The 13,892-nt window shown below is 35.5% G+C and overlaps 1 protein-coding gene across 1 annotated transcript; it reads left to right on the top strand.

Annotated features, from left to right (window-relative positions):
• Positions 1–1,598: 1,598 nt before the first annotated feature.
• Positions 1,599–2,840, top strand: LOC140817861 (uncharacterized). The gene has a single exon (XM_073177654.1). The coding sequence runs from the start codon at positions 1,599–1,601 to the stop codon at positions 2,838–2,840; it is 1,242 nt and encodes a 413-aa protein (XP_073033755.1).
• The last annotated feature ends 11,052 nt before the right edge of the window (positions 2,841–13,892 follow it).

Raw genomic sequence — 13,892 nt, 5'->3', positions numbered from 1 at the left:
ACCGTCGTTCCGTCTATACGTTTTACGAAATTTTGGTACGTTTATGTTTGACACTGTGAGGATTCCCTGAAAATGGGTGGAATTCCAACATATGGCCCTTAACAGTGAGATAGAACTGTTTTATGGCCTCGCCCCCTTAGAGGATTAAAACTTAGGGACTGACGTCAGTAAACCGTTGAAAGGTGAAAAATCACAGTGTTATTATGTTATGGAATTTACGTTACGATTATGAAAAGCATGCTGTACGTTTATGATATGTTTCGAAAATGTTATTAAATTGCTTATGTTGTGTTCAAAGTCCCCCATTTACTGAGTATTCCCAAAATACTCATCCCCCTTACTCTCCCCTCCCAGATAAGTCCGAAGAACAGGTTGAGGAAGAAGAGTCGGAACAATTTTGGGGTTGGTGATTTTCCAGATTAGTAATGGGATTTACTTCGAATTTATGATTTAATAATTGTAAGACGCTTCCGCATTATTTACTATTTAGTTGGATTTCGTTATTGTAAAAACAATCGTTATTTTATCTGAGATTATGATTTATAAACTGGTTTTCGGTTTATACTGTGCTACGAAAGGCTTGTTGTTTCTATTGTGTGATTGTCAAACAACGCCGGTGTCAATCCCGAGTTTCGGGACGTGACATTTAAGTGGTATCAGAGCCGCCAGGTTCATAATCCGAGTGGGAAAAATCGAATTTCGAAAAAAAAAAAATTCGGAAAATTTTCGGCCAAACAAGGCCTTAGCGCGCGCCGCCGCGTTTCCTTCGATTCCGGCCGTTTCCGGTACCTTTTCTTCGATCGGCTACCAGTTCCAGAATCGTCTCGACGAAACGAACAAAAGCCCTCAATCAATTTTTGAGTTTGTCTTCATGTGAAACGGGAATTTCAGATCTACAAATTTGGCGTACGAACCCTAACGCCGAATATTATTTCGTCCAATTACCCTAGTAATCGTACTCCGATTTTCAATTAATTTGACCCAAACAATCTATGAGCCATGGGTAACTTTCCCCAAGAATCAATTTTGGGATCGGATCAACCAATCAGAAACGCCCAATTTCAAGTGAGTCAACCGATTTCTCGCGAGTTCCGGCAAAATTAAGTAGCTTTCCGACCGATTCTTGCTGTGCCACCACCGATTCCTTGATGCTGACCCCTTCGCCAACACACGCCTTTGCTCCGACCATACTCCGGCAAGTCAACGCGGCGAGTCAACTCGGCCGAGTCAACGAGTCAACCCGCCAGCATGTGTCCTTCGATTTCTCGTAGCAAATTCCGAATTCGATTCCGTCAATCGTTCCAGAATCCTCCCGACATATGCTTCGAACCCATATGTCAAATTCCAAACTTTCCATTTTTGGAAATTTTCAAAAAAATAAAATTTATTTTAAGTATCTTAGTCTATCCTGATATTTTATTCTGTCTTAGTGATTTTGTTAGTACCACTTTTATTTCCTTTAGATTGGTCATGTTATTTTTTTTAGAAATCAATAAAAATTTGTTCTATTTGATTAATTGATTTCAATTTATTTCAGCAGACCCTATTGTATGAACTTTCTCGTACAACAAATTCTTAGAACTTGCAATCTGTAGGAAATGGCCGGCAGACCCCCAAGACAGAACCGCAACCCGCGTTATGCTAATATCAACCGTGAAGGCGGACAGGAGAACGAGCAAGGAAATGGACCCCCGCCGGCAGTCAACTTAAGCCAAGCTGATCTTATGGCCATAGCCACTATTGTGGCGACAACACTGCAAGGGTTGGGAAACTCGAACGCCAATCAGCCACCACCACCTCCACCACCAAATGGAATCAAGTTCCACTATGAATCACTGCGCAAGAACAGGTGCCCAACTTTCAGTGGCGCTGCCGACCCTGAGGTTAGCCAGAGTTGGCTGAAAAGTGTGGAGACTCAGCTGCGACTGTTGGAAGTCCCGGATGCACTGAAAGTGGACGTGATAGTGCCCTTCCTGGAAGATCGAGCAGGCAAATGGTGGGAAGCAATCTCGCCAGCCATGACAGGTGCAGGACCAATGACTTGGCAGCGATTTCGAGAAGCCTTTCTGAAACAGTATTATCCAGCCGAGGTCAGACTGCAGAAACTGAGTGAGTTTGAAAACTTCACTCAAACTCCGGATATGTCAGTTGTGGAATACACCTCCCAGTTCAACGCCTTAGGATCTTATGCTCCGGCAATCATGGCGGACGAAGTTCTAAAATTGCACCGCTTCAAAAAGGGTTTGAACAGCAGAATACAGTCGGCTTTGGCAGTCTACCAACCTGCAAACTTCTCAGACTTGATGGGCGCAGCTATCCGAGCTGAAAATGATATCCAGCGCAGAGAGAAGGAGATTAGGAACAAAAGGCCTATGAATGATCAGTCCTCTCATGGCAGTCAGTCGTTCAAGAAACCAAACCATTCCGGTGAACCATCTAAAGAAACTTCGCCTGCCTCAGGCTACCAAGCCATTAAGCCTTGCCCAACTTGCCACTTACGACACCTGGGAGAATGTCGTAGAGCCAGCGGCGTCTGCTTTGGATGCAGGAAACCAGGACACCGTATGGCAGATTGTCCAGCCGCCAACAACAAAACAACTGGACTAGATAAAGGAGACGGGTCAAGCCCAGGGGCGAATGCCAATAAACCACGGGAGAACAAACCAAATGCCAGGGTGTTTGCCATGATGCAGGAGGAGGCAGATGATGCAAGCGATGTTGTGTCAGGTACCATATTTTTTCAACAAGTGCCTGCTTATGTCTTATTTGACTGTGGCGCTACACATTCTTGTAGATCTAAGAGATTTGGTAAGAAGTTAGGACGTAAGCCGATAAGCTAACCGAACCTTTCCAAATAGCCACACCTAGTAGAGCCATTGAAACTGACGAAATTTACGGAGATTGAAAAGTCAGTATTGGTAATTAGATTTTTAGAGCCAACCTGATACAGTTGATCATGGTCGATTTCGATATTATCTTAGGAAGGGATTGGTTAGCAAGAAACAATGCGGTAGTAGATTGTAAGGGAAAGAAATATCCCTACCTATTTGGAGACCAGGCCAACTCCAGTTTCGATGACGAAACTTCTCATAAGGAGGGAGGAATGTGAGAACCGAGAATTTTCAATAATGTATTTAATAAAATTGTAAGGAAATTTAAGAGTAGAGGATATTCTTGTTGGATTATTGTATTAAAATAAGATTTACATATTGGAGAATATTTGATATGGGAAATATGGAGATACTCTAGGATATACAATATTAAGTCATTAAGTTATGAATATCATGCAAATTTCGAAATTAGGGAGAATGATTGCAAGATTGGTAGGTCATACAAGGTGCAAGGAAAGAAGATAAATTAGTCCTTGAATATTCCTAAAAATTTAGGAATAAATCCCTCATCTTGGTAGCTAAATAATGTATTTAATAAAATTGTAAGGAAATTTAAGAGTAGAGGATATTCTTGTTGGATTATTGTATTAAAATAAGATTTACATATTGGAGAATATTTGATATGGGAAATATAGAGATACTCTAGGATATACAATATTAAGTCATTAAGTTATGAATATCATGCAAATTTCGAAATTAGGGAGAATGATTGCAACATTGGTAGGTCATACAAGGTGCAAGGAAAGAAGATAAATTAGTCCTTGAATATTCCTAAAAATTTAGGAATAAATCCCTCATCTTGGTAGCTAAATAACTCAATTGTGGGAAGAAAATTCTAAGCCAAAAACGTGAGATTGGGTGGTAAATTGGAAGGAAAATCAAGGTATTTTGATGCTTATCATACATGATTTAGGTGCGATATTAAGCTCTTCTCTCCTCCCTATAAATATGCCATCACCCTCACTCCACAACACACCCAATTTTCGAGATTCTAGGCTGCTGTTTTCGAAAAATTCAGCAGCACTCCTTAGCCGAAACTCTGCCCAAAAATCGTCCAAGAAATTAAGCCGAAGTTCTGTCCGAAGGAGGAGCAAGGAGCGATCCAATTTTCGAGTTGAGCATCCACGTTTTTAGCGATTAAAAATAATGTAAGTGGGCTGTTTTAAATTTTGGTTTTGCGCATATGAAATCTCGGTTTTGTTGTTTTAAAAAAAACGGTCGAGCACCGTCGTTCCGTCTATACGTTTTACAAAATTTTGGTACGTTTATGTTTGACACTGTGAGGATTCCCTGAAAATGGGTGGAATTCCAACATATGGCCCTTAACAGTGGGATAGAACTGTTTTATGGCCTCGCCCCCTTAGAGGATTAAAACTTAGGGACTGACGTCAGTAAACCGTTGAAAAGTGAAAAATCACAGTGTTATTATGTTATGGAATTTACGTTAAGATTATGAAAAGCATGATGTACGTTTATGATATGTTTCGAAAATGTTATTAAATTGCTTATGTTGTGTTCAAAGTCCCCCATTTACTGAGTATTCCCAAAATACTTATCCCCCTTACTTTCCCCTCCCAGATAAGTCCGAAGAACAGGTTGAGGAAGAAGAGTCGGAACAATTTTGGGGTTGGTGATTTTCCAGATTAGTAATGTGATTTACTTCGAATTTATGATTTAATAATTGTAAGACGCTTCCGCATTATTTACTATTTAGTTGGATTTCGATATTGTAAAAACAATCGTTATTTTATCTGAGATTATGATTTATAAACTGGTTTTCGGTTTGTACTGTGCTACGAAAGGCTTGTTGTTTCGATTGTGTGATTGTCAAACAACGCGGTACTGTGTTCCTATCGACGTAGGCTACAACTGGACGTAAGTTTTGTTACGTTTTGATATGATTTGAAATTATGGTATTGTCAGAATCTGATATGATTCATATAAGATGTTCTTGGTATGTTAGACATCGTATAATTGAAATTGGATTGAGGAACAGATACCATATGAAATTATTATGATTTTTAGAGTTGAGTTGATTGAGAAGTGATATCAGAATTGAGTTGTTATTGATTATGAGATGTTGGAATGGTTATCTGACTGATATGGTAGCGCTGGATATATTGAGATTATGACATTATGTTATTGAAACAGAATTTGTCTGAATTCTGATTATATCCAGTATGGATTGAATGGTGTATTGATACCGTACCCTTGATATTGCTATTATCAGATTGAGTATTGACAGGCTTGGGGTTCGAGACTGCGACCGAGTCAGAGTATCAGAAAGAAAGGTATAAATTAATGTTGAGTTGGGATTGCACAACTCGAGTGAGGTTTGACTCGAGTCTCCCTAAATCACATACTTTCATTTATTGCATTGATATTTGCAATTGATGAGACTTATGATTGTAGTTTATTGATTTATAGCCACTGCATGTAATGACTGCTGATTCGCTAGTCATCGATTGATTTGCTTAGATACTGAATGCATGTATTGATTACTGAGTCGTTGAGTCATTGGCTGATTCGTCTAGTCACCGGCTGATTCGTCTGGTTATGGACTGATTCGTCTAAACTTAAGCTGATTCGCTTAATTACAGGCTGATTCGTCTGGTTATTGGCTGATTCGCCTAATTCTTGACTGATTCGTCAATTCTGCGGCTGTTTCGCCCAGACACTGATATATGAATTATATCGATGCCGTTTAGGGATTGATTCATTCGTATCGACTGAGATTCGATATAATTACCTATATCCAGACATCGGGATCCCTAGGTTAGAATTGAGTCAAGTCTGAGACGACGCGTCAGTGGAATCGAGTCTGAGACGACGCGTCGGTTGAGTTGAGTCTGATACGCCATGTTGATTTACATTGGTTATATCATTCATGTTTATTGAATGCTTGATATTGATTTATGTTTCTGATTTGAGACATGTTATGAATAATTCTTATATGCTTTCGTATATGCTTTTATATGATTGCATGTATACATTGTTTATACTGGGATATTTATATCTCAACGGAGTTATCCGGCTGTTGTCTTGTTTTGTATATGTGCATGATAGCAGGTGGGGCTGGATCAGGGTCAAGAAGAGGATGAGAGAAGATTAGATATCGTGGAGATCCGGGCTTCGAAGCAACATAGGATTCAGCACTGATATGTAGTTGAACCTAGTTGAATTCTTGTAGATAACACAAGATTTGTATGTTCATGTTTAATATGTAATTTGAGTAAATTACATTTCGTTTCCGCTTTGTATTTTAAAAAAAAAAAATTAGACCCTGTTTTATAATTGATTAATTAATCCCAATGATGATTAAGAACTTGATTAGCGTCCGAGTCCCCACATTGATAATGATGCAAATTTGTCACTTCTGGTGGATTACGATGGGGACGACCACGTGGTGCCCAACGTGTGAACATATCATCCATTTTGAGAACATCAATGTAATTTTGCTCACAAAACCGGTGAACCTTTTCTAAAAATGAATCCCAACCATCATTTCTCATTTTTTGGAGTCGGTGTTTGCATATTTGTACCAAATCCATTGCATTCACAATATCTTGATCTTTTTTTTTGCAATGATGTCGACAATTCACTCGAAATTCCGAAGACATGTTTCATCAAGTGTAGATTGAATGGTACTGACTCCAATAAATTAAATGCTTCAGTTTTTTATCAGGAGAACTGGAATCATCTTCTGAAAATTATTTCAAGCACATCAATGACAGCAGAGAACATGGAAATCAAGCTTATCAAAGAATTGTAATGTGACCCCCAACGTGTATCCCCAGCACGTTGAAGGGTAGTTTCTTGATTAAGTCCCCGGCCACTTGAAATCTCACCCATCTCCAATTCCTCGACAATAAAATCTGAATGTTTCTCTCGAAGAATATCAGAAATTTTGCAAGATGCTCCAACAACATTTAACACATCACCAACAACACGAAAGAAATTAGAAATCAGAAGATTTTTCTTGGCCACAACTATAAGAACTAGTTGAAGCTGATGGGCAAACAATGCATGTAAAATACACATGGGTTCTCCTTTAAAATGAGTGCTTTTAAACCATTAAATTTACCCTGCATATTACTTGCTCCATCAAAACCTTCTCCTCTCAACTTAGACATGCTCAAATTATATCTAGAAAACAATTATCAATAGCAGCTTTAAGTGAGAGTGATGTTGCACTGGTAAGATGTTCAATCCCGACAAAGCGTTCATTTACATGTCCACTACTATCCACATATCGGATAACAACTGACATTTACTCCTTTGTTGAAACATCACGAGATACATCAACTAAAATAGAGAACAATGAATCACCAACATCTCTGATAATAATATTAATCGTTTCAGTGGCACAAGCACTCACTATGTCCTTCTGAATATCAGGTTATGTCAACTTGCAATTTTTAGGAGCATTTTTCAATATCACATCATTAATCTCTTTATTATGAGCACCTAAAAATTACATTTGGATAAGAAAGTTACCTGGATTAAGAGAACTTTCAGTTTCATCGTGACCTCAAAATGAATTCCCTTGTCGCAACAAAACTCTAATATAATCAATTGAATCATTGAGACGGATACGATAATCATTCCGCATTTTCTTTGACTGTTTGTGCAAAACTGATTGAATGTGCTCATCTTGATTCATCAAAGTTTCACAATTCATTCGAGCTTTATGATGTTCTCTGTCATGCTGGCCAACATGAATATTTAACATATCTTTACACTTCTAATTTGTGAATCCTTCATTAACAAAAGCCTCCCCTCCCGCTTATTTTCCCTTAGTTGTCTTGAAGAGATAACAATACAAACAATATGCATCATCTTTTTCTACACTATACTCCAACCAATCACAAAATTCATTAAACCATGAAGGATTGAACTGATTACATTGGCTTACTCCAAATTTTCTTTTGGAAATTCATAGCCTGAAGGTTGACATGGACCTTTTTATTTGCTCTTCGAACTTGATCCCTAATATTAACATTATATTCACAAATTGGAGTCCTAAGTCCAGGATCTGCCGGTAGTTGTGAGAAATCAAATTCTTCAACCCTAACATCTCCGATGCTTTGTACTTCTGGTTCTGGTTCTGGTTCTTTTCTTTTAAAAAATCTATGCATTGTAAATATTGATTTCCTGATAAAATAAAAAAAATTATAATATTTTTAGCTTTATATATATATATAAATATATATATATATATATATATATATATATATATATATATATATATATATATATATATATATATATATATATATATATATATATATATATATATATATATATATATTAGGAACAAATGGAACACACTTAATAGGGGAAAAACAACATCGAACAAATATTAAGATAACAAACATCACTTTTAAAATTATAAGAAACAAAATGAAAATGAAAGCATAAAATTAAAAGTTCTGAATATATACCTAACTCCACATAATTAAAGCTAATAAATTATTGAAGTCATCTTCGCCCCTAATTGATATAACACATCTGCAGGCAACTAAATGTCAAATTTCAAATCCAAAATCGTGAAACTTCTAACAAGTTTAAAATATGCCAAAATTATGAAAATCATAATCCAGTAAACAAATTCTTCTATCATGATAAATACTCCAATGTATCCAACCAACTGCAATAGACGTTTTATCAAAAAATTCATAATTTACTGATTTCCTAGATTCATATGGAGACCCACTTGTAAGCAAGCGTTAATGAGTAGCAGATAAAATCAACCTAAATCCTGCCACCACATGAAAAAATCTGGACATCAGTTATACGACAAGCATCAACCAAAACATGAATCAGCAACTCTTCGATTTTCTCATCTTACACATAAAATATTGTTCGCTGCTAGTTCGGTAAGCGAAAATTGTTCTCCTGCGGCCCTGCCATCTGCTTTGAATTCTAGGCTTATGTTTTGAATTAATTGTTTAGAGGGATTTTAAAAAAAATGGCCCACTTATATTTAAAAATACTATTAAATTTTTTTTGCCCACATTTATAAATACTATTATATTTGCCCACAGTGGGCCTTAATCAGCTTCGCCCCTGGGTACAATGAGGTCTGCCTCGTAGCGTAAGATCATAAAAATCATTAGAAAGTGTACCATATATTCTAAACAGGTTCCTAGTCAAATTAACCGCCTAAAATAAAGATAAACATAATGTTTCATTGGTAAGAACATGAAGATGTCAATTCATACAAATAGGTTATCATATAATGATGCACTGAACAATCTTCCTTCGAACTGTCCAAGTGGTTCTCATTTATCGAGTGTAATGATATGCGGTTATGGTTGTACACCAATAATTCTTTGACCTGGGACAATGTAGGGGTTCTGCGTACTAACATGAAATTTGATCTATTTATCGACAGCATTAAGGGTCATCAGATGACGGGGTTGGATGTAGTTTTGAAATACGTAGGAGCAAATGCATTGTAGTCGGAGATTCACCAATTTCCTACGTGTGAAGATATCATATATGGTCTGATTTGTTAATAGTTTGAACAATCTCTGGCCAGGGTAAGACGTGTGTGTTTCACTATTATTAATCAAAGATATATTATATTATTATCGAATTCATATGCAACTCTCAATATACCAATGACTGCAGATTCTATCAGAATATATGAGTTGAGGGGAACGTACTATATGCTAATCATGACTTAAGGTTTTTGCAAGTAATATCAGTGATACCTAGGGGATCATGGACTGATGCTACTAGACGCTCTTTCCATGATCCGATGGGTGTAATCAGAAATGAGTTCTGATAATATTGATCAAGGAGTTGATGAAAAGAATGAGGCTAATTAGGATAAGCTCGAATAAGAATAAATGTTATTTTGAATCACTTGGAGATATGAACATGTAGCTAGTTGTATCTCTAAACTATTGATAATCACATAAGTATCGAATTATGTGTTCTCGTTGAGAAAGTAAAAGTTCAAATAGTTGAATTTGCAACCATAGTTCAATGGAGATCAAACAAAATGCTTATAAATGCGTGTATAAATTGATTTCATAAAATGGAAGAAATAAAAGTAAGCTTAACAGCTAATTAAGGAAATATAGTGGAACTAGCTGTTTTGGTGAATAAATTCATTAAAGTGGTAGCTGTCTAATATGATAAGTAAAAATTTCGATTTTCGAAATTTTCAATTTATATGAACAAGACTTGCATCATTCTCACACCGTCGTTGTCAGAACGTTGATCGGGATTATGATGAGTCTATAATCATTTATTTAGTGAATTTAGAATTTACTCATTAAATGATATTTTTAGTAGTTGTGATTACTAATATGTACAAATTCTAAAAAAATATTTAGAGGGGTCTAGAATTAATTAACTAATAAGTTAATTAAATAAATTAAGTAATAGTATTTAATTTAATTAATATATCTATGCGTGTATTAAAAGTGCATGTGTAAATATATTAATATTTTATATATACATTTTATATGGAGATATAAATATTGATATATATGTGGGTATATATATATATATATATATATATATATATATATATATATATATATATATGTAATAATAATAATATGAGAATTTTATTTAATGAAAATTAAAAGTCCTGGTGAGACAAGGATTAGGAATCCTGATGGGAGAGATACTTCTGATATGATAAGGAATTGACTTCTATAAATATTTTTTTGTGGGTCATATGAAATAACTCGAGTTTTTGCACAAAAAACAAGTACAAAAGTTCACCAAAAATCCTCCCCACTTCCATAGCAAGTTTCGGTTACCTTAAAGAAAACTCGAGGAAGATTTCAGCCAAGCTCTTCCACAGCCGCAGTGCAGTGTCTTGCCGACGCTGCATTGACTCTGAATTTTGGAAATTTGGATGCCATAGTTTCAATGCAATATTGTTTGCCATTTCTAGTGCAATCCAAATAAGGGGCGTATTTTCTAATCATGAACCTAATTTCAAGATCAAGATGCATCGATCTGAACGAAGATACAAGAGGGTCATCTCTGTTAAAGTAAACACCATATGGATGTAAAGGTAACATATGAAGAGCAAAAACAGTTTCGAGTGTCGAAACTAAAATTCAAAACTTCTGCCACGCCTTAGATGCGAGAAAAAGGTGCTCCAACACATTCCTCTAAAAATGTGGCATAAAAGTTGGAAAATAGGCTATAAATAACCACTCAGGTAATTATAACCTATATTTTCCAACACATCTTCCTTTTAAAATGTGGAGTTGATGCGGGAGATATGGGACGGGAAGAAACCAATCCTACAAAAAAAATAATTGAAAAAATCGCTCCCCCAACAAAAAAAAAATTGAACTATTTTGTTTGTGAGTAGGTCTCATGTGAGACCGTCTCACGGATATCAATCTGTGAGACGGATCAACCCTACCCATATTCACCACAAAAAGTAGTACTCTTAGCATAAAAAGCAATACTATTTCATGGATTACCCAAATAAAGATCCGTCTCACAAAATTTGACCCGTGAGACCGTCTCACACAAGTTTTTGCCTTTGTTTGGTTAGCTCTTATGGGCGATGAACCAACCCATTTTAATATTTCTTATAATAATAATCCAATTGAAATGTAAGAGTTCGAACCAAAACAATTTCGATTCGCCTTTGATCGACACACAACAACATGAAATTATGCAAGAAGATTTACGTGATTCGGCTGAATGCACCTACATCCACGGGAAAGTAACCAATCTCTTTATTCATGAACATTTTAGGAGGACATTTTTTATATATTTAATTTTGAAAATTTATATATAGTAAAAAAAATTGGAGCGGCCGTGGCCCTCGTTGGCCAATTCTATCCTACACCAGGTGAGGTACTCCCCTTTACTTTTTTTTCCTTACGTGTGTCTTTATTTTATTATTATTATTACATTTCACACTACTTTAACCAACATCAACCAAACTAATCATTAAACTAATTTTGTTTAATGTATATAACATGTGTTTTATCATTATATTATTATTATTATTTTCAAAATTTAAAACTTAAAATTTTATATTTAAAAATTTTGTGAAATTTTTTTTTGATAGTAAAACTTTTACGTTTGAGGTTTGAGATTTTCATTTCTATTATTCTTATTTTTGTGGTAGAATCATATGAAATGTAAAAAATCAATATTTTAAAATTTAATTATTATAAGAAATTCTATGTTCTACCCATTTATAAACGCTAATAAAATTGTTGTAGCTATTTTTAAATGCTATACATGTATATATTATTTAGTGACAGGGAGTAAATCTCCCGAAGTAGAATAGAATTGTCCGCCCTCGTTGGCCATATACTAGATCCGTGCCTGGAGTGCACTAGAGCCAACGGTAATTGGAAATACATTTCCCAATATATGATTAACAATTTCAAAGTAATAGCACTAAAAACTTCAAAATACTACGAACCACGATAATTTATAATATAATATATTGTATTAATTTGTGTATATGCTCTCGAATTTGATTCCAAATATCGAATTCTAAATATAAATTCTTAAAAATCCAATATGATGTTTTGAAAATTAATGGTTGGAAAATTCGAAATAAAAAACAAATTAGAGATAAAAATGAAAGTCGGACTTTTACACATGAAATTTAAAATTCTTATGGTGTTTCTGTAGTATTCAAAAAGTTGTGGATAAAACGATGTCCTTTAACATGGGGTGGCAGCTCCTAAATCGTAGTCGCAACTCCAAGCCACCGGTGCCATGGTGCTATTCTTTATTTGCAAGGCCGGCGCTTAGACTAGCGCCACAGCTCCATTCTATCCACACTTTATATATACAATTTTAAATGAAAAATTTCGTACATAAATTTCTTATTTAGTATGAACATGTAGGTTGAGTTAAGCGTGCATGGATAAGAGAAAAACACAAATAGATGACATCATGAAAAACTTTCGCGCATCGAGTTGCCGATGCTACGCTGTATGGTTTTGTTAGCTAAGTGAACAATAAAAGAGGGACAAATCTTGATGGGTTAGTAAAACTATCATTTTGTTGGGGACAACATCAGCGGCACAGAAAAGATAAGAATGATCATGAATGTGATATGAAATAACACCAGTAGTCGGGCACATCCTTCCCCAGAAGTATGATTCTAATAGTTTGATCCTTTGACACTCGAAAAGGCCATCCCCTCATAACAACGTGTTGCTTAGTATGTGGTTTTGCTTTTTCCATATGTATAAGAAAATAAAGTTGAGCTTCTTTCAACATTTATAAAATGGTAAAAACTTAGATCCTAACGTTAGGTATCAGAGCAATGTCATGAGTTTGAATTTCCAAGAAGTATATTTCTATACTCCTTGAGGTGATTGTTGGGTTAAGTGTACATGAGTGAGAGAAATATTAGGATGTGAGACCTCCTATAAACCTCTCGGGCGTCAAGCTATTGGCGTTACATTGTATGATCAAGTTGCTAAAGTAAGTGCCCGGCTAGCCAATTTGTTGCTTTAGTTTTATTGACTCTTATATAAAACAATCTTTATTTTAATAATATTTTATGATTTTATCAAATAGTGGCAATTACTTTATCTATATGATAATGCAAGCTGTATAGATAAAGTTCTTGAATATACAAAAAGCACCACGAAGAGTAGCTCCCAACGTAAGTTCATGAAATTTATTAAGAAGTGTACCGTATATTCTAAACAGGATCCTAGTCGTATAATTCACCTAAAATAAAAATAAATGTCGCTTGAGCTTGAGGCTAATATCTGTTATATAAATGTCATGTTTTATTGATAAGGACATGAAGATATCCATTCATATAGATGGATGATCATTTGATGATGCACTGAACCCTCTCAGTGACTTTTCAAGTGGTTATCACTTATCGAGTGGAATAGTTTATGGTTTTAGTTGTACATCATTAGTGATTTGACTCGGGACAACGTAGAGGCTCTAAGTACTAGCGTGCACTTTAATTCATTTACTGACTCCATTGAGGCCATCAGGTGGCAAGGTTGGATGTAGTTT

This window comes from Primulina eburnea, chromosome 17 (assembly GCF_022965805.1).
Source record: "Primulina eburnea isolate SZY01 chromosome 17, ASM2296580v1, whole genome shotgun sequence".
Taxonomy (NCBI): Eukaryota; Viridiplantae; Streptophyta; class Magnoliopsida; order Lamiales; family Gesneriaceae; genus Primulina; species Primulina eburnea.
This window is presented reverse-complemented; position numbering and strand designations above follow the sequence as displayed.